Raw genomic sequence first — 26,174 nt, 5'->3', positions numbered from 1 at the left:
CTGTGCTGGACTTCCTGAAATGCGCACAGATGTGGCGCACCTTTGTGAGCAAATCAGACAGATTGGGGTATGTCTTGAGGAACCGCTGAACTATGAGATTTAACACATGGGCCAGGCATGGCACATGTGTCAGTCTGCCGAGTTGCAGAGCCGCCACCAGGTTACGGTCGTTGTCACACACAACCATGCCTGGCTTCAGATTCAGCGGTGCCAGCCACAGATCAGTCTGCGCCGTGATGCCCTGTAATAGCTCTTGGGCAATGTGAATTTTATCGCCTAGGCTCAGTAGTTTGAACACCGCCTGCTGTCGCTTAGCGATGGCATTGCTGCTGTGCCTAGAGCTACCAACTGATGTCACCATGCCCACTGATGGTAATTCGGAGAAGAAGGCGGAGGAGGGAGATGGAGGAGGAGGCATAGTAGGCCTGAGAGACCTGGACCTAGGTAGGCCCCGCAATCCTACCTCAGCAGTATATGAGCAGCCCCAGGGTCAGACTCACTCCCAGCCTCCACTAAGTTAACCCAATGCGCCGTCAGTGATATATAGTGGCCCTGCCCGGCAGCACTCGTCCACGTGTCCGTGGTCAGTTGGATCTTGTCAGAAATGGCGTTGGTCAGGGCACGGGTGATGTTGTCTGACACGTGCTGGTGCAGGGCTGGGACGGCCCATCGGGAAAAGTAGTGGCGGCTGGGGACCAAATACCGAGGGGCGGCCGCCACCATGACGATGCGAAAGGCCTAGATTTCTACCAGCCTATAGGGCAGCATCTCCAGGCTGAGTAATTTGGAGATGTAAGCGTTGAGGGCTTGGGTGTGTGGGTGAATTGCACTGTATTTCCTCCTGCGCTCCAGCATCTGGAGCTGGATGCTGCGCATTGAGACATTGATGGACGCTGTGTAGGATCGTGGAGGCGAAGGTGTGGTTTTCGCCCGGGAGGTGTTTAAGCCAGGGTCCAGGGCAGGGGGCTGACTAGCAAAGGCAGCAAATGACAGAGGGGAAGTAGCAGCGGTGGACCCAGACGGAGGTGAATGGCTTTGGTCCCATTGAGTGGGGTGTTTAGCATTCATTTGCCTGCGCATACTGTGGTGGTTAAGCTAGTAGTGGTGGAACCCCTGCTGATCCTGGTGTGGCACAGATTGCACACCACAGTCTGTCGGTCATCCGGTTTCTTTAAAGAACCTCTAGTCTTCAGAAAATCTAGCCCTCGCCACGGAAGCTTCACTACATGAAACATTTGGCGCTGATGCACCAGCTCTGGCCCTGTCTCTCCGTCTGGCCCCACCACTGCCTCTTCCAACCTGTTCTCGTATAGGACTCGCCTCCATCTCACAAGCACTGTATTCACCCGGCCTATCAACTCAACTTGGGTCTGTCACTTAATCATCCTCCGATCCCTCAGTCTGCTCCCCCTCGGACTTCCTGCCCTGACAACAACTTCCCCACTGTCTGACAACCGTGTCTCCTCATCGTCCGACACCTCTTTACACACTTCTTCCACTACGCCAAGAAGGTCATCATGACCCACAGACTGGGATCGGTGGAAAACCTGGGCATCGGCAAAGAGCTCAGCAGCAACCTGACAAGTGGTTTGTGATTCTGGGAAGGGTCCAGAAAACAGTTCCTCAGAGTAAGCCAGCTCAAATGCCAAATTTTCCTGGGAGGGGGCAGACTGGGGGAAGGAGGTTGAGGTGGAGTTGCTGGAGGAGTACTCACCTGGGTAACATGGGTGGACTGCGTGGAAGACTGACTGGTGGACAAATGGCTAGAAGCATTGTCCGCAATCCACGACATCACCTGTTCGCACTGTTCTGGCCTCAACAGTGCTCTACCACGAGTCCCAGTAACTTGAGACATGAAGCTAGGGAGTGTAGCTCTGTGGCGTTCCCCTGCTCCCTCATCAGCAGGTGGTGTCTCACCCTGCCTAGGACCAAGGCCTCTGACCCCTGCAGTAGTTGGATGCCCACGCCCTCGTCCTCTACCCCTAGCCCTCAGGTTCAACCTTTTCAAAATTAAAGTCTAGTACATAGACAAAACAGAAATATAAACTGTACATTTTTTATGATTTTTTTTGTTTTTTTGTGTTTTTTTGTTTTTGTTATTTTTTATAATTTTGTGTTTTTTAATTTTTTTATAAAACAAAACGTTCAGAAGAAATCACACAGCAACCGCAGTAGATGATTGCTATGGCTAGTTTCTAACCTACACTAACAGCACACAACAGGATTTTGTGCTGTGCCTGTGACTTTCAGTTTTCAAAAAAAAAAAAAAAATCAGCAGACTGTGCCTAATTCAATCAAACCCCTAATAAATTGTCCCACTTAGGTGTTTGAGATGGATATGTGTGTCACTAAGAGCTAAATAGAACGTTTGCACTAGTGTCAGCAAGCCCAGAGGCATGAAAAGTTGACACATTTCAGACAGAGCAACGTCCTTAGTCTTAACATGGTTAGTGGTAACTTTTCATGACTATGTGCACACTACCTTGTTTTTTTATCATAATATGGAATAAAATGTATTGTTTTTACTGGACTCGCTGGAGCAACTCTCTTTTCTTTTGGATGCCTGCATCCTATGAAAAGGTACACAGCAGTGGAGTGCGCAAGAAATGGAAAGAGCAAAATCTATATGCTCATATGTTTTCAGCACTTCCATAGATCCGAATTACGAGTGGCTGTGAATGTGCAGCAAACTGTCCATGGATGCCAAATAAACAAGTTCCAAATTTGGTAGGCTTCAGAATTTCTGTGTGGTACATGGTAAAAAGTGGCTAATCCATGTCAGTCCAGCCATCGATTATATGAAGCCATGGAGTCCCTAAGAAACTTTGTAGGGTTGGCCACTACAAACATAAACTAGGTGTATATTTTTTCATGCTTTCTGCAGGTTAAAGGAAATCTTCCATCAAAATCCATCATGATAAACCAGGGACACTTACTCATAGATCCAGGAACAAAAGGTGACTGGGGTTATCTCCTTATATTTGTTATTCATGGTCTCCTTCCTTATAAAATCAACCTTTAAACTTATGTTACTGAGCCAGAAAGGCTACTTCTGGGTGTTTCCCAGAGCCCTTCTGTGCTGCAACTTCACAGGCTGTTAGACTGTGCAGAAGCTCTTTCCCTCCCTCTGTGTGCTGAAACTTTCTCTTCTGGTGTGAGATTACCTCCAGCAGAATGAGGGGGGAAGTTCTAAGGTAGCATAGGGGGAGGGGGATCTATGAGTAAGTGTCCCTGGCTTATCATGATGGATTTTGATGGTAAATTTCCTTTAAAGCAAACCTGTTCCATTAAAAATGCAATCCAATCTGCAGGTTAAAGTTCAAATTTTGTGAACTATAATGTACCACCAATGTATGCAAATAAATGTTGCTTAAAAATTAAAAATGTTTCAAATATGTTTTATGATGTTTTTCATTAGAAAGTTACATATTATTCATATAATCACATCGTTCCCTTTACATCATAATATTTTAGGCTAAAATGGTCATCATTTTGCTCGATAAGTCTAGCACACTGTCATTTATTCAACTATTGGCTGATTTGAAATATCCTTTTAAGGCAGAAAATAAGAGTAAACAATAAGTTAAAAATGCAGAATGCCAAAAATTGAAGGATACTTCAATTACAGAAGGAAGCGCCTTCATAAAAAGTCAATGTTTACAGTTGCAGCAATAAAAATTCTAATTTTTTGCTCGGATGAGCACAAAGGAATCCATAGGCACCAGCATTAGAACATATAATGAAAATGTAATTGAAAAACTTTTGGCTGCATAGTAAATATGGCGAAAAAGTACCAAATGTAATTCAAACATCCGAAAGACACATCAGTATTTGCATTGTTTGTTGTTCATGAAAATATGTTTTTGAAAAACAAATTGGTCTCTGAGATTTACAAAATAATTCGAACAAATATTGAATAAAGGGAAGTGACTTATAAAACCTTCAGCAAATGCATTAAAGGAGATCTACCATCTGGAAATTACTTACTAAAGTAGCTCCAGTAGCAGATTCCTTAGGGTAGCAGAATGCTGCCAGTGTATTTTTTTTAATTGAAATTGGAGCTTACTTTGACCTCAAAAACAGGTTTTTAAAACATGCTAAGTAAAGTGCAAGTGCATCCAGGAACTATAGCTATAACACTCCCCCCAGAACACTGCAGTGACGCCGTGTATTTCGGTGTTACATACTGAACCGTAGGCACAGGTCTAAAGTCCGTCGGCACAGGTCGTGCCGCCAGCTGGGGCTGATTTTAGACAAAGTGGGGCATGGGTTAAACTATAAATTGGAGCAACAATATAAAATTATTTTATAAACAGTCACAGTCAGTAAGAGACTCATTTATTCCTGCACAGTAATAACACTTTGTAGTTACACACAGTAGTAGGTAAGTATCTGTAATATGGGGCTATAAGGGAGTTTTATAGGAGAGAGACAGATGATAGATTGATGATAGAAGATTAATATGAAAGATGATAGATTCATAGATAAGAGATAGATAGATATGAGATAGATAGATAGATAGATAGATAGATAGGGTCATTCCGGGGGTCAAGCACTGTTCAGCTAAGGTCATGATTCAAACTTCATTTTTTTTTGTAACCTGTTTGCTCACCTAATTCCCTTGACATTTAATGAGAAGCCAGTCTGTCCTTCATCTTTTGTTATATATTTTGTTTCTAGCGCCAGCTTATCTACTTCTTCTCAGGGAAATTAGTATAAACATATCTGTGAACAAGGCCTATTAACCTTTTCCGAGAATGTGCTGGTAAATTCATTATGGCCAATAGCATTACAGTATTCTTATCTCCTTTTTCACGCCCCCCAATGCTGCTTTTTCTGTTTTGATATATGACTGTGGGTTTGAAATAAACAGTGTGAATTGAGTGCTTCCGAAGACCGTGTCTGTGTCTTGGGTTTGTTCTCTCCTCCCTGGTACCGGGAGCCATGAAAGATTTAATTTGAAAGTAACCATGCAAGGGGGGGGGGGGTTTGAGCCCCAGATAAAAATCTCTAACAATAGATAGATATGAGAGATAGATAGATATGAGATATAGATAGATACAGTAGAAGAGAGATAGAGGATTGATTGATAGATAGATGGATTAAACTGTGATGCAAACTCCACATATTTCTATATTTGCTATAACATGTGATCTTGGTTGTACTTCATTGCTAATTTGCAAAACATTTGTAACATTTGGAATGTAAATTTTTTTTCCTGCAAACATTGCCGAGCAGCAACTCAACAGTTCTGTAATAATAATATCCCTCCAACAACACCCACTTATCACTTTTGTTCAGCTTGCTTTCATGCCAAAAGTTATACTGCTGGACACAATGAATGTCATTTAAATGCAAAATGATGGATTCCAGGCCTGATTGCAATCAGAGATTTCTTTTTGTATAATTATGTCTAATCTGACTCACGCTTGTTATGAACCAAGTAGACGTTCTTCATAAAAAAGCCTGATCTTGACTATTAACCACATTTAAATGTTGCACAAGGTTTACCTGCAATGTCCCATAGATCTATTTGGCTTTTCATCACAAGTTATAATTGGAGCACTCATCTGGTTAACGTAAACACAGATCATGTTACGTTCATTATGAAGTCTTCAGGGTAACGACTCTGTCTGATGTCTTATTTCATCATTGTCATAGTAGAAGGCTATGAAGGTTGCTGGCCTATTCGGTATAAATCGTCTTAGGGTGGTATATATTCTTTAAATAATAAGTGGGCTATTATTTTATCCCATCATGTCTCACATCACAGTAGGACAGTGGGTCAATGTGTATCTTGTAGTTGTCTTTTGTAATCACCCATTTTTGCAAATGGGCAAAATAAAATTTTACATAACTTTGTGGAAGAGGTCATGGACATTATTGAAATAATAATATTGAAATTATTGATTTAAAATTGCTCAAAAATTGAGCTTCATTTTAAAACATATTATTTCACTATGACTTTATGATGGTATCATAAAAGATAAGATGGAAAAAACACACAAGTCCAACCTACAATTTACGATTAAACAAATATTTTTTTCCCATAACTCTTGAAATTTTTATTCTCAAGGAAGGCATCCAGGCCTCTCTTGGACATGTACAAAGTATCCGCCATAACAACTTCCTGCGGCAGAGAGTTCCATAGTCTAACTGCTCTTACAGTAAAGAACCTTTGTCTATGGTGATGGTAGAATCGCCTCTCCTCTAGGTGTAGAGGATGCCCCCTGTCTATGGTAGAACTGCCTCTCCTTTAGGTATAAAGAATGCCCCCTGTCTATGGTGATTGTAGAATTGCCTATCCTCTATGTATAGAGAAAGCCGCCTCTTCCTGGTCTCAGGCCAATGTCTAAAAAGATTTTAGGAAAGATCCCTGTACTATCCATTCAGACAGCTGTACATTGTAATGAGGTCTCCTCTTAGCCGCCTTTTTTACAAGCTAAGCAACCCCTAGTTTTGTAATTTGTCATTGTATTCTACCCCCCCCCTCATTCCCCTAATAATCTTGGTTTCCCTCCTCTACATCTGTCCCAGTTCTACTATGTCCTTTTTATACAATGGTGCAACCAATTTTACATAATATTCCATGAAAGGGCAAAATGTTGTTATCATGATAATCTATTCCTCTCTTGATACATCCCATAATTAGATTTGCTTTATTAGCAGCTGCCTGGTCACTAAAATTAAGCTTACCATCTACCAATAACCCCACGTCTTTTTCACCTGTAGTTTTATAAAGTGACTGTTTAGAACATAATTGTACTTTTCCATAATTAATTTTTACTTGTTTCCATAGCCCAAGTGCCTGACCTTAAATGTGTCAATATCAAACTTTATTATCAATTTTTCCACTCAACCATCCAGCTTCCAAAAATCCCTCTGTAATGTTATAAAAACCCCCTCTGTATTAGTTACCTTACAGAGCCTAGTATCATCTTCAAAACTTTACTGTGTAAACCCTCTATGACATTATTTATAAAAAAATACCAATAATAATGACTCTCTGTTTCCTGTCACTGAGCCTATTTCTAACCCAAATACACATATGTCCCCCCAGTCCAAGCAGTCTCACTTGAGACCCTACATCTTGGGCTTTGTAGTAGAATTGTGGTTTTGGTATCATATTAAAGATAGGAATCTTTTAAAATCACATCATTGCTGTGGTTAGGTGAGCTATAAAACCTGAGATACAAACAGTTAAAGACAAAGGAATGGAAACTGCAGGTTTGATCCAATTTCCAACTATTTCTTTAATGGCTGATAACTTCAGCTTTGTTTTAAACAGAACATTCATCTTTGGTCCTAGCTGCTATAGAGGCCAAAAATGGGTTTCGGAAGTGATGCTGCTCCTCCAGCCTCAAAAAATTACTTATTTTGGGCAAAAAGTGACGCTTCTTAACTCATTTCCATATAACTTTAGAGATAAACTATTAGTGAAAGTGAAAAAGAAGGAGTTCTAGAAAACATATGAATCATCTGAGTTTTCTATTAGTTTATGCCAGGTTTCTTTTAAATCAAATAGAAAAAGCTATGTTCCAGCTGTTAAAGGAACAAGGAAGCTAAAAGCTTTTCCCCCCAAACCTTCATATACGGTACTGCCAAGCAGTTAGTCATTGAATTTAGAAGAAGCAACTTCACTCCAAAGAGAACTAAACTTTGAAATTCTAAAATGTTGAAATTAATTTTCATTCAACATTACCTGATTTTAGGAAAGTCTGATGGCCAATATGGCATTCAAAAAATATTATTTGGCTGACTTTGACTTTGGCTTTAAAACTACAGAGCATAAGACCCAACATAGGTCTAAATTTATCTTATAAATTCAACCCTTTCCATAAACTCAGATCGAATACAGAGTATCAGGCATTAAGAAAGTAGTTTCTTCCATTCAAAACCATCATATACTGTACTAGAAAATGACAATTTAGAAGAAAACGGCTAGATAGCATTACACAACACTCAGATAGAAGAGAAATACCATGTAAGTGTAAAGAGTAGAACCTAGGTAGAAGAAGAAGAAGAAGAAGAAGAAAGAAGAAGAAGAAGAGGAAGAAGGAAGAAGGAAGAAGAAGAAGAAATTCACCACCAGCGTCAAACTTGTGTAGATCATCTGTGAAGAATAAATTACTTGGAAACATATTGAACCTAGCCTCAGTTACTTGTCCTGCCTCTGTTCTCTAGGGGACATTACACTGCAATTCCAATGGCGTATAAGCAGAAGTAATGGAGAAGTTCTTATTCCATACAACCATGTAGACACAATACTTATTCAATATTTCAAAAGCAGAACAGTTGATACCAGACATATGGGAATAAGACTTCATAGTCAAATAAATATGTAAGGATAACTTATAGACTTATGTTGCATGTTAGATGTTATACAGTATCTTTAATATTTGCTTAATGGGACTTTAATGGTTGGTGCATAATAAAAGACTAGCGGATGGAAAAAAGCTTTTTCATTATGAAGATGCTGTTGGTCGTGATGGCATACCTTATTGAAAATTGTGATAAAAAAGAGATTAGATTTGGAGCAAGGGATCTCATTTCTTTGAATGACAAGAAAACTCAATACATCTAATCACTTCAGTGACACCTATTGGGAAGCAAAATGCAGCCTGTTCTCAGAAACTCAATACTGCTTGTTAAACACTGGTGTACTTAGCAAGGTGCCAGGTAAATTGACTTGAAAAATCCTCATCACGGCTGTAACAAAAGCATTTCATTTTTTAGTACTCTTTGCAAAATGAAATGAAATATCGAAACATTTGAGGCAGGTGAATAATGATGCTTCACTCGAATTATCACAAGGGTTTTTTTCCAGGCAGTACCTGCATCATTCAGAATGAAAACCAGATGGATAAACAGATGACTCTGACAACCATACTGAGCATTCGAGAAAATCTCAACCACGGCTGTGACCTTCCTGAACCAAGATAACAAATGTTTCCAGCACACATATGGAATTGTCTACAATGTCAAGGCCATTTAGTAGAGCATTTTGTAATTTCCAAGCTCGACAAGCCCCAAGGGCTGATTTAAATATTAAAGAGAGTGGCCACCCAGAAATACATCCATTCAAATGAATACAAACTGCTCATGTGCTCGTATCTTACATCTTCATTTTATTTCCTGTTACGCCACTTATTCAGTGCTTTGCTTTATTCCATTGTGTATGTCTTTTCCCATTAAAGACCACCAACATCTTGCACCCTTTTTATATTCAAGAAGTTTTGTCTAAACCCACCCATTAGCAGGGAATTGTTTAATTAGACAATATTTTCTTAAACATATCATTTGAAAGCCTTTTATAAGACTAGACAACACGGCAGCTTTGTTATAGGCACAGCGATACTGTTGGTCCGTGTACTGCTGGTTAGTCTCAATGAGCTGCATTTCTGTTCTCAAGATGCGTCTCCCAGAACCATTGATATATATTGCATAGTTTTTAAAGTAGCTCAATGAAAAACTCATTGCCACTCAACTTATTTAAAGGGATTGTTGGAATAGGTTTTTAATTATAAATGGCTGGTGGGACTGTTAAAATAAATAATAAAGAACATAAACTAACATCTTTTCCCTCTCCTGTTAAGAATGGTTCAGTAATAGAGAAAAGAGGACCCCATGGCCGGAATCGGCATTCGGCTTCAGCCAATCTGGAAAGTTGAAGCCCCCTAGCAACTACCACTGGCTATGATTGACCAGGGGCTTTACCCCGACCATTGAATCTGCTTGTCTCTATTCAGTAAGTCTTCCGAGAAAATCATGGAACGTAGGATGAGAAAACCAACACCAGTCCAAGAGTCCAAGTCTCCCCATGTTCTCTATACTTCCGAGCAGCTATAGTATAAGATATAAGTATGTTTTTATTTTTTTTCAAAATTAACCACTAATTGTTACAAGGTATCTCTCTGCTTGGAATGGTTACTCATTGCTTGCCAATTACATGATAAATTGATGTTGTAGTTTAATAATATACAGTAATAATTATTGTTCCAGTATAATCACTTATAATAAGACATTAAAATCTACATAAGGTCCATTAATTGTTTTGAGTACTCTATTATCTCATCTGTCCGGATAGTCATATGTTCTGATGAATAATGAGTAAAGTTAAAGAAAACTTCTGATCTGTGAACAACTAAATTACTTACTAAGAGCACTTCATCTGAGACTATTTATTAAATATTGTCTAAATTATCTGTTATGTTACATTTTAAGAGAATTGTTTTTACTTTGTCCTTCATAACCATCATAATGAAAGCAAGGACAATGAAGCCCATAATCAGTAAGAGGCCCTCGTAGACATGGAAACATTAAATATAAACATCTATCGAATGTCCTTACCACTTTCTGGGCAAACATTAAAATATCACACCCTGTTTCATATCAATGACAACTGTCCCATCAAGGTATGTAATCTTCACAAGTCAGCAACTGTTTAGGTGCTGATTTTTAGGTATCATTTTATATTTTGTGACCATGCATGTCTTATAATGTATTTTAGAGGTTCCTTTCATCTCATAGTAAGCACTAAATCCCTCTTTAGTTGGCCATACAGTTCAAACAGATGAATGTTTTTTTTCAAAAAACAAAGAATTTCTCTACATCACTATCTCCCATTCATGTATGCTCAGTGCTTTGGAAAAGAAAGGGATCGCACATGATGATAGATAGATAGATATGAGATAGATACAAAAAAGGAGAGTCCGAAGCAGCACAGGTAGGCAAGGGTGCAGCAGCCGTAGGTCCCCTGGCCAGGGTCCGTCTAGGTAACTGTAGGAAAGAGGCAGCACTCCAAGGTACGTGGAAACGGGTGAAGCTTTATTTCATGTTTCCACGTACCTTGGAGTGCTGCCTCTTTCCTACAGTTAGATAGATAGATAGATAGATAGATAGATAGATAGATAGATAGATTAATGGATTAATAAAGTAGAAATTGTTTTATGCTTCTGCAGCACAAAAACATTACGAAACTTAATAAACATTAAAAACATGACACATAAAATATAAAATACTCCCTTCAGCACCCATATACAAACCTGCAAGTTCTTTATTATAAAGTGCAATGGCGAAAGGGATAAAGGACCTGGGGTACTGTTCCTTTCTTATTTTTATTTGCACATATCTGCCACTAAAATGGCTTTTTCTAGCCTTCACAATAGGGTAGACTGGGTTGTTAGTAACCCCCTAAAATTTAATCAATATCCTTCTTTCAATCACCGGTAAAACATTTAAGTTTAGTGCCGATACTACCAGGCCCTATTATTACTTTATCCAAGTTTTAATATCCCTAAGGCTTAGTTTTGCCAAAACAGACTGTACAATAAAAAAACAGTACTGTGTAGCTTTTTGCAAACATCAAACAACCTCAGCCTATAAGCCTATAACCTAATGTAAATATCCAAATTTAAGAACCAAAGGCACCTTAAACGACCTTCAGAAGGTCATAAATAATCCCATAAAAATAATGGCCTATTTCTCTATACATTATCCACCACTGATCAAAAACATAATATCATTTACAGAATCCAAAAGCGGAAAAAAATCTGCTTCATTTGCATCTTTAATCTATTACCTGAATTCTAGCAACTGGCTTTAGAAAACATGGATAATAGACGGTACCCATGAGATGCAGCCAGGCTTTGTTTTTAATGAATAATAATTTACTGCCTACACCGCTAACCATTTTGAAAACATCCAAGACTTCAACGGAAGGTCTGGCATGATAAATAGAATTAATCATTTACTTTAGTGTACGAACAACGGCTATACACAAGTAGGCATTTATAGTGCAAAATAAACATTGATGGGAGCACGCTTTAACTGTCTTATAGCAGTGTTGTAAATGAAGAAGAATTATCCACGGACGGTCCAAATGAGCCGCTACGTTTATCTTGAACACATGTATCTTTAAATCACTTGTATTTACGAGCTTGTAGTTTTGTAGCTCTTTACCGACCTCTCCGAGTGAAATCTACAGCTGTGTGCCATTCTTAATAACATCTTCAATACTAATACCAGAAGGTGCAATTTGATTACTGACCTGTTATCCAACTAGTTCTAGAAAACAATTCAAACTAAATTTCCTTAATATGCCTATTTTTCTATCCTGCCAGAAGGGTTGCTAATGAATTTTCTGCTTGAATGCACAGACAGATTGAGAACTACGACTGTATTGGCCTGGGTAACGTGGCACTGGCAAACACAGCTTATTTGTACCCATGCACGTTTCCTCTCGAGTATGTTCCTCATCCAGAGGTAATTTTGCAATAAAATCAACCACAATTATTGCAAGCGCCTGGAAAGATTCCTTTAGGAATAAGAGTGGTAATTCAATACTAGGAAACTTTGTACTTGGCAAAATTAACCTTGTAAAGTGTTATTTTCTGTAGCGTTATCTAATTTTTCCTGTTCTCTTTTGTCTATTGATCTCTAATGACAGGAGAGGAAAATTTATGCCTCTGTGTTATGGTCTCATTTGTATTTAAGTGGTAAAGTGAATTTGATCGGAAGAAATAAAGCATATGCAACGACAAAACGCTATATTCATTCAAAGATTTGTAATTCATTTCTGTTACATACGAAAGTAATATCACAGATGCAGCCATCCTAAACTAATCTGATAAGGCACTGCACCAGGTTATCAAGCCACAGAAGCTATTGATGTCAATGGGAGAAAGTCTAGTTAAAGCGTTAATAAACATTTGAAGCTATTGTTTTTAATTTCAGAAATGAAATTCATTATTTAAAGTGGCTTCTCTGTGTCATTTTTCTGCTTCATACTCCTGCAGTGAGCAGTGTATCTAAAAGCCTTCCAAGGTCCGTCCACTTCAGGTGCATATGGCCGTGTGCTTCACTCAGACTGCAAAAAGGGGGCCATCTTCAGCCTATTGGAAATGGGAGGGGTGAGCTCTCCTCATTTCTCCTATCTCCACAGGAGCTGACCAACCACGTGCAGAATCTGAACTGTACCTGTGCTATCATTGGCAGCGTGGCTGCTTGGCTTGGTCATTGTGTGGTGACGGTGAGACACAGTGTTCTTACTTCACTGTGACCTTGCATAAAGCAAGTCAATGGCAGCCGAGAGCTGGACAATAAATGCAGCCGTGTGCATGAGGCCTCAGTCAGAGGTTTTTACTGGCTCTAAATGAAATAGGGAAACAAAAAGCTGATTTACACAAACTGCTTAAATGAGGAAGAAGGGTAGTGGAGAAATAAGGGCACAGGAAAATATTTCTTTAATAAAGTATGTTACAAAGTTTACTTTTATCATCTGCACTATTGGTTTAAAAAATGATGTTGAAAGTTAAGTTACGCTTTACGATTAGCTGTAATTGTTTAGTTAATGCATTAGCTGTCTAGATAAACTTTGCTACATCTGTACTTAATTGTCAATAAGTATTCAAAGATCCCCAATATACTCTGCAGTGTTTTACAGAAAATGTTTGTATAATATCACAATTTATATGTAAATGTCAGTAGATTACATTTTTATGGTTAGATTTACACCAATTTGTATCTTAAGAGTATTTTTTTTTTGTTAGCAAGCAATAGTTACACATGTAACAAATTACACCAAAAATCTCTGAGACCAGATGAATAACCAATATACAGTATGTTTGGTTAACTAATCTAGTCTACAAGAACCCCTTGGCAGGGATGTAAATTGAAGCATTTTGGCCCCATTGTAAATCATGAGTCACTTGTGCTCTTATGTAAAAGAGGGGCTTAGAGCTCCCTTGGGCATCAGGGGATAGATGTAATGATAACAGACACATGTTACATCTATACCTTTGAAATACAAGGTTCATTTGAACTTGGTTTTGGGTTCCCTCTATGACTAGCCTCCTCTTGGAAATTTTAAAGGTGGTCCCTTTTACTAAATACACAATAATCTACCAAAAATGCACCAAAGAAAAAGTGGTGCACTCTGTCTGAGCAGTGCAGAGGGTGCCAGATACTTGAACGTGTGCCAGAAGTCTGGAATATGACGCCCTCTGTACACTACACTGCACTGTTCTTAGTAAATGTGTCCCAATATTTCTTATAACTAGGTTTCATTCTTAAATCACCAAATAAAAAGAATAGTCAGAAAGAGGCCTTTTTTCTTACTTTTGTTTAATATATAAGTATTATTTTAATAATCATAAACATTTTTACCAGTTTTTTTTTCTCCAAGTATAACACAGCTCTATAATCTATTGTTTGGAGATTATAGCCTTGAATGAAAATTTCTACCTAGCAGAAGTGAACATAACAATTTTGCTTGTATTCGGGAAGGCCTACATGGTGGGGGCAATTTGGTAATTTGAGGTTGTAGTTAGGTATTATTCATCAAGATGAGCAGCTGCAACAGAACCCCTTAAGAAGGAATATCCCTTTATAGTCTTAAAGGGATTTGTTTTTTTCTGAGCTAACCATTTCTTATTAGGTTCCCATCCCTTACTTTTTTTTGGACAATATTTTTCTATTTTTTTCACTGACTTCTTTGGTTGCTCCTTTTGGTTGTCCTAAAAGTCCTTACTTTTGGTTTTTTGGGCTTTATGTTTTTGGGCTTTATGTCTTTGGCAGAAATCTTTTGTTTAATGTTATGTCCCTGCTGTCAGTATCCATTATGATATTGCTCGTTATCATTTGATCTTATGTGTTTAATATGTTGTTTGTCAACAGAAAAATAATCATAGAAGAAAGATATGTTTGATTCCTGCAGTCATGGCAGAATGAAGGGACCTATGGTGTCCAGCGGTGGCAGAGTGAAACATAATTCCTCCAATGGAGTAGAGTTTAATATCAAGTACATTGTTTTGCCAAGTAATCTAGAGAACCTTGCTATGTTAGAATAACCAATAGGCTCTCTTCTGCCAGGTGGGTAGTTCTGACTGAAGAGATTTTGGACGATCCACATAACGATAGAGTTTTCAATTATCATATGGGGTGCCGCAAATAAAGGCACTTTATGTGGCAATGATGAGGACTGGAGTAAAAAATTCCAATTATGCCATAATAACTGGAAAATAGCCTTTTTACAAGGGGTGGAATTGGTAAAATGTCCTCTTTAATCGATATAGCTAGAAATTTAAAATAAAATAGACGAATGTGCAAACACTTTGAACAGTCAGAAATTTGGAATAAATCTCAGCAACTATTCCACGGTGAGTTATTCTGTGTAGGGCAAGAAAGACAAAGAATAGGAGGGAGTAATTGGACGTTTCAATTTAGTGTAAAACATGTACCTAAATGCAGACGGGAACGTTTTAACAGTAATGACATCTATGCCTTCTCCCCAACAGAAACAGCTGTCAGCGGCACTTACATTCAACTCAATATATTAGCGCGTGGCTGTATGCCAAAGCCATTTGCATTTAGAGAATTACACTTTTACACATGTTAATATTGAAAATGACTAAACAAATAGCATGTGATGAGCTACCTAACCTGTAATCTATGCATTTAATTCCTATTAACTATACGGGCTAATATAATACACAAGGTGATATTTTTCCTCTCAATGTAGGAATAAGTACACAGTCTGTAGTTTTGCTTATTCGTAGTATGAATATTCCTGCAGCTGCAGTAATGTTAACATTGACTTAGCTCTGTTAACCATCGGCTGTTAATGATGTGATGATGAAGCAGCTCTTTAGTCATGGTTTGTTGCAAAATGTATGCATTACTATATAATTTCTCCATACATACTTTATGGGGATCAGTTTTCTTTAGTCAGGACATTTGTGTGTCTTTACTTGTTTTTTGGACTAGTTTGATTTTTCTTAAAGGTTAATATATGAGGCAGCTGGGGTTTTTGTGACTTTTTATAAAATAGTTGTACAAAAGTCACACAAAAGTCTCAAACTCTTCTGCAACTTCTTCTAAAGTTTTTCCTAGGCCTGGCCAGGACTGGAGTTTATTTGCAACTTTTTAACCTCGATTTCCGTCAAAATTGCAACATTTTCATATGGTCACATCTGGATTTTAAGGATGTATCAAGCGCAACACTGAAAAATTCTTGGGTGGCTAATTTTGCTATGTGAGGGGAAAAGTCGCAAGTTTATATGCAAATATATCAAATGTGGCTAAATACATCAGGTGACTGAAACCAAACTTATAAGGGTTATTCAGAAGTTTTAAAACACCTCCGATTTTATTCCAAAAACAGTGCCACAACTTACCCTGATTTGCGCTGGTATTGAAGCTCAGCTATGTAGATATGAATGGAGTTTAGGTGCATTAACATACACTACCCATGGTCAGGGGTAGAGCTGTTTTTGGAAGAGATTGGTCATGTTCTCCAACCTCCGGATAACCCCATTATAGAAGACTTGGCCAAATGAAAAGAAGTTTTGACCTTAGTTTTAACCTTGCACCAAGTTATCTTAAATGGTTCAATTCTCTTATTTTTACACCTGCTATCTATAGGGGATGTCAATAAATTTGTAAAGCAGCATTAACACAGAAACTAAAAATAGAGGTGGCCTACTTTTACTAGATGTAATACTGTGCATATTCTGACATGTAGATCATGGCACAATGGCACAGGCTCTAAGGGTATATTCACGTCGATCACCTATAGCTAGATGTACACAATGGCCATGCAACATCTGTTTTTTGATTTTGAATGACACAAAGTTGCACTAAAGGCCATACCTTTAATGGATCAGTGGCTGCATCTGTAATTTTAATGGGCAGATAGGACCCTTAAAGAGTAGAGTATGTCCTAGTCTGAACCGTTTTACATGGATAACTCATAGACTGTAGTTGACAAGAATGCGGGAAAAACAGAAGCCAGACTTATGCAAATCGGCTGTGAAAAAAGGAATAAAACAGCTTTTCACAACTGAGAATCAGCAGGTTTGTGTGCAGGAAGGCGTATTTCTGAATCTTAAATAGTCATCAGTAAAGGACATGAACAACGACTCAAAATGCAAACAGTGAAAAGATAAGTAAAGGTCGAAGGTAATAAACAAACAATTTTACACCATTGCATTTTACACCATCGCATTATACATTCATTTTCCTAATTGTATGACGGACATCTTTATTAGCATAGATAGCAAAAGAATGTCTTACTTTACTGGATTACTTCTGGACTTTGTTTTTTCACTGGCCTGTAAAGAAATAAACACATATTTGAAGTTATTCATCTCTTTAGTAAAATGTTTTTTTATTATATTATTTATTATGTATTATTTTATTTATTTTGTAAAATTACTTTATTTTATAGACCAAAAAAGCAGAAATAACATTGTATTATTTGGTTAAGATGTTGAGAGTTGCACAAACAAAAAAAGAGAACAAATCCAAAGATTAATGTAGTGTAACTCAATTCTCTTCCCTCTGTCACACTATACTATACACAATAACTTACCATTAAATCTCATTTTAACAGGGGACAGAAAAATCTGAGTAGAAAGTGAATATTCCTATAATTATACACTATAGACCCCATAAAGCTTTAAGGATAGTACTGTAATGTAATGCTGTGATACCAGTGATAACCAGTGATATATATTAATGTCATTTTATTAGTTACAAGGAAGGCACCATCATAAACTGGCATATTTTCAAACCTATATTTTATGTTCAACATTTTTTGGAAAAAATGTATTATGTTTACTTGTCAGTATTAGTGACAAATGTATCCATTCAAGTTTGGGCTCCCAAGTTCAGCCCAACTTTGAACAAAAGTTTGGTTTGGGAACAAGAATGCGTGAGTCTATTTGCTTCTACCATACACTTCAATGCTATAGTATGTGTTACGGATGGGTGTTTGAAGAGGGCTCAGCTAGTGAGCTCTCTTCAAACATTCTTAACGGCATTGTGACATATAGATCAGTCACTTGTCGTTATGGCATGGCATATTTTAAAACCAATATTTTATGTTCAACATTTTTTTGAAAAATGTTATTATGTTTACTTGTCACTATTTGCGCTGAATGGATCCATTCAGGTTTGGGCTCCTCAAGTTTAGCCAAACTTTGAACAAAAGTTTGGTTTGGGAACTTGAACCTGGGAGTCTATTTGCTCCTACCAAACAATGAAATGCTATAGTATTGCAGTATATGATGAACTAGCTACTGATCTGTAACAGTGTGCCACTAGCAGAATGATAGGTCTGGAGTCTTTTACAGGCTGTGACCCGAACGGGTCATCGTTCCATGATGATATAATAGAGAGTGACGGTTCGAGCAAAATTGTAGCATGCATTGAAATGCTGCCGCCAGCTTTGTCCATGGCATTTTAAAGGAGACACCAGCGATTGGTACCTGAAGTCCAGGTTCAAACCTGCAATAATTTGGAACAGACCACAACATTGCAGCTTGGGTCCATTCAACCTTAGTCAATAACTATATTTCATAAAAAGTTCTATATCTGGTAATTCTCACTTTGGCCACCCAACTTAATAATAGAGCTGACACTTGGTAATTCTGTAGGGGATTTCTGTGCACCATTTATCTAACAAGACATCACTAACAAGATAGATAGATTTATAAAAGACAACCCCTTTATAGAGAACACCATCATTGCTTCCGGTACTGACAGATGGCAATGCCACAGATTATTTACACCTTTAATATACAAAAAGCATAAGTGAAAAACCCTTCATAGACTTGAGTTGAGTCTATTGCTGCCCATAACTATGAGTCTAATGTAAAGCATATCACTAAATGCTGCTTCTCGAGCATAAGTGAGGCAGCCCCATAATCATTCACAGAAATTCACAAGAAATAAAAAAAAACACAATTTTATAAAACAAAATTATAAAAAAAATATCTGGTTATTTTGGGTCAAAACAAAAACTCTCTTTAGACTCTAATGGAACAAAACTGTTTTTCAGAAAGTACTGTCAATCAGAATGATACCTAATTTTTTGCTTCTTTTGATAAGAAACTCCACTACTCTGCCTCCACTTCTCCTGTATATTGGATGTGCTACTATTCTACGGTAGTTCTTTATTTCTACAGAACTGAGAAGCTTTACAATTTTAATGTGTAATCAAAATTTCAATGTAACTTTCTAATATTTTTCCATATGATTCCTTTCGAGAATTTTTTTTGTTTACTAGCATCTACCGTATAACATCCTTTATAAACAAAATTACTATTGCAATTCATTCTTATGGATAAGGCTATGATTATATTTTAATGCACTCCAAAATGGTGAAAACAGGAAAAAAGAAAACATCAATGTACATTCTCCACTCTTACAGTTTATTGGCACTTCAATGCAACATAATTTCCTTGTAAAGCACTTAAAAGCAGAAACTGACATTGTTATAATACTAAAACACTTAACTATATAACTGTTATGTGGATGTGGCTGGTGGTCTGCCCAGCTCCCATTGAAATGTGACATAAAATTACCGTTGCTATTAGCATACTTATTCCTTCCTCGTGACAAGTGATCCTTTGCCACAATACTTGAGCTGCTATAGTTAATGCCACAAAGGCAGCCCTACTCTTTAAAGAGAAGAAAACCTGACAAAAAAATCCACTATGCTATTATCTTGGAATATACTGCAATGTAGACATATTGAATGAAAGTAGACATGATAAATCTAAAGCATCAAAACAAATTAGAGCTGTTCATCAGAAATACATTAGAAAAAGGTTTTGATTAAAGGGGTTTTCCGGGTATCTATTTTTTGCTTTATGGCTAGAAGTGGTATACAAATAATAAAGAGCATCTACATACCTCTCTCCATACTCCCATTTAGCTGCAACGATGGCCACAGCCGCACACATGCTACCAGGGTCGGCTCCAGATTTCAGTAGGCCCCTGGGTGACAGAGCTTCAGTAGGCCCCTTTGCAGTCAACTCACAAGGCAGCATTAAACCAATTTGTTACCCAAAATATTCCCTAGTTTATCATACCAATCAGCCCACCAATGATTATTTTGTATACAGCCCCCTCATGGTTATTTAATATAAAGCCATCCTCAGCAACTATAGATTCTTTAGATACTGCCCCCCTAACCCTTGTAGATTCCTTATGTACAGCCTTATGTGGGACACCCCAGCAGCTCTGGGCCCTGGCACTTGCCCAGGTATGTCCAGTGCTGGCGCCGACCCGGGATACTCCTGCTTTAGTTTCAGGCAGTAGCAGGTACACGGCTGTGGTTGGGACAGAACTGCATACCTGCTTACTATTTTCCACAGATATAAACGTGAACCTGTATTTCAACCTGCACTTCATTTTCCTTCCTGCTCCTGATCTCCCAAGCAGGACCTAGTTACGGAATAATGTAATTCTGCTCGTCCTTTCCAGCAAACTTATTATATAACATAGCCAACCATGATGAGAATTCAAGACCACCGTCATTATTGACTCAAAACAATGTATTGTCATGTCATGTTTTTTACGCATAAGATATTAAATTTTATATATTTCAGAGTGTAATGTTTGACTTAATCTAACATTTTTTTCTGTCTTACTCTCAAGAAAGCCATTAAACTACAATGTATCACCGCTGTAAATAAAGCAACAAAAAAGATGATGAGAACCTAAACACACAGTAACCATAAAACAAATTCCAAATCTGTATACAGCTTTTCTACTCCTCCCCCCTCCCTCCCTCATAGCTGCAGGCTTTAACCTAGGTCCCCTAGTGGGTAATCACTATCTGGATATGAATGAGCTGGCGTCTTAATCTGCTCTTCCTAATCACATTTTTTGCAGTTCTAGAGCTGTTGAAAATCCTTACACTAACTCATTCCCCATATACCGCTTTTTAGCTGATTGAACAAACAGTTTAATAACAAGGTCAGCTTTTCGAAGGTTGTTGGGAACAGCAAGAGTTCATGGGTATCAGTCCATTTGGAAGACTATTAATATTTAGTAACGGTAAGAAAGGCCACGTTATGGCCAAATGTTTAGATCAATTTCGTATTGTGAAACCTAAAAAAACAAACACCAAATCATCCAAATGAGTAAATTCCAGGGTCTACTGGCTCGCCTTAGACATAGAGGCTAGGTCGAGTTTATCGCTGAACCCATTGATCTGTGTACAGTCCATTTATCATTCATGAAAAGAGCCAGTGATCTTCACAGTATATTAGAAGAAACAACTGAGATCATCTGTCAACGGGCCTCTTATTTCTGTTTCCCTCTCCACAGGGACCGCATCTCCTTCGATTCTTCTTGAATTAAAATGTTGCTAAGCAACACAGCTGGGGGCACCGATGGTAGAATAGCTTCAGTCTATCAAACTGTTTAAGCAGCTGGAGTTTTCAGTGGTGATTTTTTTCCCCCCCGAACAATCATGCATAATTATGGAACACAAGCCATACTCCAATACCCCAGAATATCACATATGTTTAATGTAAAGTGGGACAAAAACCTTTTCTGATGCAAATGTGAGGTGAATTCCACTATTATCATTGCTGGACTCTCTCCAATGGCTTATTTGGAGCTGTCATTTTCTAGAAATTAGTGCACCCGCTAAGGCATCATGGGATGTATTTTTATGAAGCAATCTAGCAGAATAATCCAAAGTGCTGTCATTTCAATTCTTTTGTTTAAAAGTAAATGTCTAGGTTGTTTAAAAAAAATGATTAAAAAAACTATATTTTTTGAAATTGTAACTGTAAATCCATCTTCATAATATATTACTGAATATTTTTATGTCAGGAAAAAAAATATTTTTACGATAGCATAATGGAGACTTTATAATCTTTCTCCAAACAATTTCCATTTACAGTACAATTACTATTTATAGAGCGTTTTCAAAAGGCTGATCTCAGTGTTTACCTCGCTTTCACGTTTTTATTCTTTGTGCATTTCCAGGGTCAGATACTACTTTGACTTCTTAGAGGGTTTGCCCAGGATTAAAACAAATGTTTATATGTGGCTTGTGGTGGGGGTATGGAAAAACTATACTCACTTTTCTCAGCGTTCTTTTTAAGTAGAGGGACTTCCCGTCACTACAAGATTTTGCATACAGAGACTGACAGTGATGTAGCATTGTCAGTTGCATGTCTACTACAGCCTCTAACTGCTGCTGTGGCTGCATATACACTGTTGTTATGAGATCACCACCAGCCACTCTACACAAATGAGCACTTCTGCAGCTGCACAGGAGTGCTGAGAGGTGAGTATAAGTAAAGATGAGTGGACTTGTTGTCCATGTTCGGCCATACAGACCTTTTGCGGATATGGCAGCTAAGCAGCCTATCAGGCAAATGAACACCCTAATTGAGCAAATGAACACCCCTAGCTATTAGTCACGGCTTTGATTGGCCTGATTGGCCTGTTCGGCCACCAATCCAGTAATACATGGCCAAACCTGAATGCGCACATCAAGTCCACTCATTTCTAAGTATAATCTTTTTATTGATTTTAAAACCCCCACCCCTGAGCCATATCTCAAAAAAAAATAATCCTCCAAAAACCCTAAAAACTCCCTGAACAAGGTTTCACTTCTCCTAAGCCCTAGTTAAAATAGTTTTCAAGGAATCCTTCAAAACTCCCTTGGGACTGGGACAGGTTGACTTAAATAACATTAACCTGCCTGCTTTGACTCCCAGTTCTAGTGATGAAGCAATCTCCCATTTTTCTGCCCTGCAAGCAGGATCAGAAGTGCTATGGGTGCCTTGTGATGTAATGGAAATGACCTTCTGTGATGGGTGGGTAGAGAGCAGAATGGGGGACTGACATCTACTGTTATATTTCTTACTATTTTAATTGCAGTGTCTTTTTTGAATGATATGCATTTTATAGTTTGTAATAGTAGAAATAGTAGAAATGTAGGGCAGCCCAGTGGCCCAGTGGCTCAGTGGTTAGCACTACAGCCTTGCAGCGGCGGGGTCCTAGGTTCAAGTCCCATCCAGGTCAACATCTGCAAAGAGCTTGTATGTTCTCTCCATGTTTGTGCGGGTTTGGTCCACATTCCAAAAACATTGGGGGCAGGTACTAATTTGTCAGGCTCTCTGTAGTGCTGCAGAATTTGTATGCACTATATAAATAAATTATTTTTATTATTATGTACGCGAATTTTGAATATAGCTGTCTTGCCAAAATGGCATTTACCTGATGACTGATACAAACGTATTTTCATTTTGGATTTAAAGGAAATCTACCATCAAAATCAAGCATGATAAACTGGGGGCACTTACTTATATATCTAGGAACTTTGACTGTGGTAATCTTATATTTGTTATCTTTGGTCTCCTTCCTTATAAAATCAATTTATAAAATGATGAAAACTCCTGAAACTTCATGTGAAATCTCTAATAGGTCTGACCTGGTGGAGATTTTATTCCCGGTGGTGGGGTGTACCACCAGATTTACAGAGGTTCAAGCCTTTACTAAATCTGGCGTGCGTTACAAGGTTGGGGGCGGGGGGGCTAATTAAGAGTGACAATCTGCCAGTCTTAACAAATTCTCCCTATTATGTCTACAGATTTATAAATGGCTTCTGAGGGACCCATATGGGGTTTGTGCGTGTAACAATGCTATGTGCATAAGCTTTCATCCTTAGCTAAACTTAGTAACAAAAACTACAGTACAAGTAGTTAAGGCCAATTATTTTAGAGTAAGCTGCATGCATTTAGAAGACATAAAATTTGGTAATACTTTTATACTTCACAGGTTTCCTAAAATTTCACAGTCATAAGGATGCAAAGAACAGAACACGTACTGAAAACCCTGGAATGTCTTAAAATAAATCACCCCTGCCACTGATTTTAATGGTATATGTTAAAGTCTTAATGAAGGAACTTCTTAGTCCAATCAGTGTTATAAAAACATAGTGGCTTATTCTGATTATGATTAACTGTGTGACACGGTCCTGTAGCTATACCGCTCAAGAGACCGAAACTAAGGCCATTAATGAAGAAAAATAAAGCATGTTTAAACATAATATTCATACCAGCAAGATTAGAAATCTGAGAATGTGGCACTGCGTACCACATTGTAATTTAGACTACCACAGATGTCAAATTTAAATTCCATAGTTTTCAATATTATATATATTGACTTGGTTTTCTTGAGTTTCCCTGCTTTTATAGACTTACAGACAGCATTAAAGAGTCTGTGAAGGCCTCATATTCTATTTCTCTACAAATCACTCGAGTTTTACCATATTTATATTCTAACAGCCTTCATTTTTCTACTTTGTCATTTAAAGTAACGAGCGGACCCAAACTGAAAAGTTCGGATTCAGCTCAAACCCTTCTGATCAAGAGCTTTAACTCTTCAAATGCCACTGGCAAGGTCAATAAAGCTGTGTTAATTTTATATATCCGTCAATTTAAATGAAATGTACCAGCATGATAAACCAGGAACCCTTATAGATCCAGGCACAGTGACTGTGGTAATCAATTGTTAAGCTGTTTCATTCTCTCACCCTACTTCCTCAGCATTTCCCCCCTCCCACTGTGTGCTGGTGAGACTAGTGCAGGAATATGGACTCAAGAAGAGACCTTTGGGATCAAAAGCATAATGATAAAAGTTGATTTTAGAAGAAAGGAGGCCATGGATAACAAATATATAAGAAGATTACCCCAGTCACAGTGCCTGGATCTATGAGTAAGTGTCCCTGGTTTATCCATGCTTGATGGTAGATTTCCCATGAAATTTATAACATCATGTTCATGGCAACTTTTGCTTTTGTTTTTGGAGTACACATTGGATGCTTTATTCAAAGAAACTGCCGTTGCATAGGTGCCGTGGTGACCACAGACGCGTAGCAACCGAGCCAAGAGACTAAAGAGAAACAAAAGCGCAGAAAACTATAGTGGGGAGGAGCTGCTGCCCACGGGACAGGGTGGTCCGTTCATCCAGAATGGCGGGCCCGGCAGTGTAACGAAGATGCACTAGGTGTAGTCCCGGTAGAGTCGGCACTGTTTCACTCAGAGATCTGATTACGGTGTTATAACCATAAAAGTGTTTCATTCTATAAGTTATTTGGTACAAAACAATGCGTTTCAGCTCCGAACAGGGGCTTTCGTCAGGTGAAATTACATATGTGAGACTTTAAATGTTTAACATTTTGCAACATATGTAATTTCACTTGACGAAGGCTCCCATTCAGAGCCGAAACGTGTTGTGTTGTACCAAATAACTTATAGAATAAAACACTTTTATGGCTATAAACCGGGACTACATCTTGTGGACCTTGTGTGCCTTATGTATCTTTATTTTACAGATGTTAGTGCACCTTCTCACTTATGTATCACTTCTTTTGCTTATTTTTGCAACTTTTTAGGTGCAAATCTGAACCTGTTTGAGGACAGGTGCAAAGGAAGGATTTTTTTTCATGGACCCTGTTTTAAGTCATTAATTTTGTACATAAACCTATAAGTAGGTAAGTTTGTGCTGCTTTAATTTAATTCATACATTTTTGCATGCACATTTTTTTGAAATTTATTGATTATTGGTTAGTTGTTGGTTACTTCTAAGGGCATGTGTGGCACTTACACATGCATTTTCAATAATAGTTGAGAAGCAAAATTTTCCTAATTACATTGCTGTTAACATGGCGATTACAAAATGTGACCAAACCATCATAAGTCGTCATGTCCCTGGGGTGTGACTTGAGTGCTCAAGTTGGACTCAAATCCAACTTACAGTAGTGTCTATTCCTAAAAATAATCCCCCCCCCCCGTGTCCATGTGGATAAGGGAATTTGCAACAACAAGTCTCAAAAAAAGCCAAAAGTTGCACCTGCCAGGATAGAAAAAACTAAACTTGTATCACAAGAAAAAAGCCAGGATCATACATAAGGCGAAAAAAGAGCTTCCAAATGTCTCAATTATACACCAAAGGAAAAATAAACAAAGGTACCCCTCGATGTCAAAGAAAATCAACCCTTACAAGTTTAGTGTTCAATAAATGAAACTTTATAGGAAAAACCAAATCAGACCCACAGGGTGAACACTGAGGTTGGAAACTCTTTTCATAAAGCAGAGGAAATCACCCCCCAATTAAAGGAGATCTCCAGAGCTGTTCTATAAATCTATTGATGGCCTGGAGGGAGCACATAACACGGAGAAGCCCTATTAGCGCATGTAAGTGACCTATTAAATATAATACGCAGGCCCCAGTGAGAACAATGCCCAAATGCAGACTTCTTTAATTGCCTTTCCTAAAAAGTCAACTTTATCTTAAAGATGTAAAGCTTTGTGGTTCAGTGCAATCTAAACCATTGGTATGTTCAATAATATTGTCAT

General features: G+C 38.1%; 1 protein-coding gene across 3 annotated transcripts in view; it reads right to left on the bottom strand.

Moving 5' to 3' along the window:
* AFF2 (ALF transcription elongation factor 2) overlaps window positions 1-26,174 on the bottom strand; it is a 380,075-nt gene that overhangs the window by 70,154 nt on the left and 283,747 nt on the right. For all 3 annotated transcript variants that reach the window (XM_072123530.1, XM_072123532.1, XM_072123533.1), the window contains one exon: window positions 17,074-17,111. In XM_072123530.1, the coding sequence (XP_071979631.1) occupies window positions 17,074-17,111 (38 nt within the window). The remainder of the gene's footprint in view (window positions 1-17,073; window positions 17,112-26,174) is intronic.

This window comes from Engystomops pustulosus, chromosome 9, assembly GCF_040894005.1.
Source record: "Engystomops pustulosus chromosome 9, aEngPut4.maternal, whole genome shotgun sequence".
Lineage (NCBI taxonomy): Eukaryota > Metazoa > Chordata > Amphibia > Anura > Leptodactylidae > Engystomops > Engystomops pustulosus.
The sequence above is the reverse complement of the archived record's forward strand: the minus strand, read 5'-3'. Positions and strand labels throughout refer to the sequence as shown.